Source organism: Priapulus caudatus, unplaced genomic scaffold (genome assembly GCF_000485595.1).
Source record: "Priapulus caudatus unplaced genomic scaffold, Priapulus_caudatus-5.0.1 Scaffold516, whole genome shotgun sequence".
NCBI classification, from domain to species: Eukaryota; Metazoa; Priapulida; class Priapulimorpha; order Priapulimorphida; family Priapulidae; genus Priapulus; species Priapulus caudatus.
The window spans coordinates 91,130-94,832 of NW_014577577.1; the positions used below are offsets into that span (position 1 = coordinate 91,130).

Sequence of the window (3,703 nt, forward strand, 5' to 3'; positions counted from 1 at the left end):
CGGTCGTGTGTGTCCCTTGCGTGCGTGTGCCCGTACTGCGCGCGCCGCGCGTGTGCTATCTGCGCTCACTGCTCTGTGTGTGTTTTCGCGTTCGATGCCGTGCGTGATGGTCACGCGCGTGTCGGGTGTGCCGTGCCCGCCACGTGCTGTGTGTATGAGTGCTGGCACGCCGCGGTGTGTCGTGCGTATCGCACGCGCGTGTGTGTATCTGTCCTGTAGTTTCGTTTAAATGCGCGCGCGCTGCTTTTCGCGGCGCTTCGCTACTGCATGGCGTGCAGCGTGGCGAGTTATGATGGCGTGCCGCTGCCTATATGTTGTGTGAGCCTGTTGTCGCATAATGTCTTATACGTGACGGAGCGCACTCAAATAAATACTTACAAATAATTATTTCAGCTAGCAACGACTTGTTGTATTTCACCGGCATTCGAAGTTATCCGGGACGCGGCGTGCACCGTGTGAGAAGGCGTATATTAGCGTATATATATAAGGCGTAAATAAGCGTAAATTAATCATAAATCTATTAAGGCATATAGAAGCCCGTAAAACAAGCGAAACAAATTGAGGTCATTTTAATCATGACATTTCGCTGACAATCATCTAAATTTCAGCTGCTTAATAAAAGCGCTGCAAGACTACTGGCCTGCGGGTTTTTCGCACACAGTTGATAACGAGCAATCTTGACGATGGCGTCGGTTTGCTCTTCAGCTGAAATAGCCCACGCGTCATGCCTACAAGGTGCAGGCTGAGCACGATGACGTCATTCGGACGAGGGCGGACTACCCTGCATGGCGCGCATTGAAAGGACAAGATGCCGTACACTGAGGGCGCACGCATTGCCGGCCAGAGGCAGAGAGTAGGTGAGCGCTGATCACGCATCTCATTGATATTGTTTTAATTATAGTAGCAAAAAAACAGTCAGTAAATAACAGTCTAAATTTTGGACGTAACATTGTTAAAAAACAAATAGGTTAAACACCCGATACTTAAAACAAGATAAGTATGGACAAGTTTACAATGCTTTTCTATATTACGCCAAATGCTTTTCATTATACTATCCTGTCCCCTTTGCCAGGTGACGTCATACCGTATCAACACTCGCATGAAGTATTGCCTATGACACTGAACAGGGGAGGTCTATAGATTCCCGCCGCACCACATGCTGATCGCGAACCTCACCGCTCATCTTGATGTATCTCCCCACCACCAAAAACAGTACTCCCTTTCCGGAACCCAAAAGTCTTCCGGGAGCGCCACGCTGACCGCGAAGCGGCACAATTTCGCTCATCGCATTCGAGCTTCTCATTCTCATGCTCATAGGCTGAGTCGGCTACGATCGTCTCATCACTGATCTTGGGGTGCGCTAGTGCGGCTTACCACACACACACACACACACACACACACACACGCACGCACACGCACGACACACACACGACACGCACGCACGCACGCACGCACGCACACACACACACACACACACACACACACACACACACACACGCGCGCGCGCGTCTCAGTCATTTACTGCATGACCATTAGCGCCACCTACCTGTAAATGTGGAATCCGCGTAACCTCGATCTCTGTCCTGCGCTGCTCTATCCAAGTACGCGTCGATAAAATCTGCAGGCGTAGACAGCGGCGCCACCTGGTGTCGCTGTTTGTGTATGATGATGTTTCTACGCATCTCGGCTGATATGATACGCAGGGCAGTTTTAAGCCTCGAAACGCCTTGTCTCATCGGCGGTAGATGGCGCAGCCAGTCGAAGAAATGTAGAACAGAATTCGGTCTCATCTCCAAGGCCACGACATCTACGTTGCTAATGAGTTGAACGAATGCCGGATCTTCGAGTTCGTATCGCTTTCCGAAGATGACCGAAGCGATGACGTTGACGATGCTGGCGGTAAGAAGCGTCTGAAATGTATATTATTAAAGAATTCACGTCGCCGGTAACTATTATTATTATTATTATTATTATCAAATCTTTATTGCGTGTAATTCAAATACTAATACAAGTACTGAAGATATGTCTTTTTCATGGAGAAAAAATCTGATAGAAGCAATCGTATCCGGTATATATTACATATCAGATCTATGTAATCTTGTAATCGTATAGCAAGAACTACACCGACCTTTCCGGTCATTTTTGGTCAAATATTGTATATAAATGTTGTATATTGTATATTGTATATTGCATATAGCATATTGCATATTGCATATTGCATATTGTATAATGTATATTGTATATTGTATATTGTATATTGTATATTGTATATTGTATATTGTATATTGCATATTGTATATTGTATATTGCATATTGCATATTGTATATTGTATATTGCATATTGTATATTGAATATTGTATATTGTATATTGTATATTGTATAATGTATATTGTATAATGTATATTGTATATTGTATAATGTATATTGTATAATGTATATTGTATAATGTATATTGTATAATGTATATTGTATATTGTATAATTATTGTATATTGTATATTGTATATTGTATATTGTATATTGTATATTGTATATTGTATATTGTATATTGTATATTGTATATTGTATATTGTACGTACCCGTGGGTCGAAGGTTTTCCCGTCGGTGTCGCGTAGGTGTGCAATACAGGCCGACGCCTCCTCTTGTATTTTCTTCTCGATGCTGACTTTACCCATGCCAAACTCACGTAGCTTACTCTGAGCAAACTTCCTCTGCTCTCTCCAGAGTTTTCCGTTTGTTACCATGATCCCTGTCCAATAGAAAAAAATATGAAGAGATGAGGTAAGCTAGCGGAGCGTTCACAATGCCACCTGGTGATTGCGATAGACTTCTGCGACTCGAGCAAAGCCGGGCGACACGCCACCTGGTGGTGAGAACGCTCTTCGCTCTTGAATATTTAATTAGTCCTAAATTATGGACCGATCGGTTGTGCAATAAGTGAAGAAAGCGTGCGAAAATGCGAAAATTTGTGCTGAATTCGGCCCGTCAGTGCAGGGATAGGGATAGCGAAGTAGATCTCTGGCATATATTCATTAGACGTGTTTTGTTTACTTCTCTAACGGAACACGTTAAACGGGAGTATGACGATATTTTTATAGCCTTGGTTGCATTTGGTTATGGACTGTTGGTGCACTTGGAACGGTGGAGGGCTCTTTCCGTGTGCATTCACGCAAATACAAAGCCTACTTTTCAGCGTTTAAACAAACCCCCGAGTTATCGGTTTTCATTATGCGTCGCGTAAATCTCACGTCACGAAAGAGATTCACGAAAGAATATTTCAGGTAAAACTGAGATCGTGTACCATCGCATAGCTATATGTAGTGTGCCTGAGACGCCAAGCCTATTCCATATAACTCTCCCAACTAATCCATTTAACTCTCCCAACTAATCCATTTAACTCTTCCTGATCGCACGGTCTACAACTCAACCTTACAATAAAGTTATCGCCATGTAAGATACATTGTGTGTATTCACGCGATGGGTGAACATCCGCTTAGCTGCACGTACCGTGGTAGACTCCCTTGTTGCTAGCAAAGCACAGATGCAAAAGGTAGGTCGTCGGCCGAAGCGACGTTAGATTGCCCTGTTTCAGGAACGCGTCACGCACCGAGTGTAGATCGTTGAGAACGACAACGAGCTGAAATGAATATATATATATATATATATATATATATATATATATATATATATATATATATATATA

At 43.4% G+C, this 3,703-nt stretch overlaps 1 protein-coding gene across 1 annotated transcript in view; it reads right to left on the minus strand.

The window, feature by feature from the left end:
* LOC106811220 (cytochrome P450 2C15-like) overlaps positions 1 to 3,637 on the minus strand; it is a gene marked incomplete at its 5' end in the record, with an annotated part of 8,433 nt that extends 4,796 nt beyond the window's left edge. The window contains 3 exon segments of the mRNA XM_014814776.1: positions 1,547 to 1,910; positions 2,580 to 2,749; positions 3,508 to 3,637. Of these exon segments, the coding sequence (XP_014670262.1) occupies positions 1,547 to 1,910; positions 2,580 to 2,749; positions 3,508 to 3,637 (664 nt within the window).
* Positions 3,638 to 3,703: the final 66 nt, after the last annotated feature.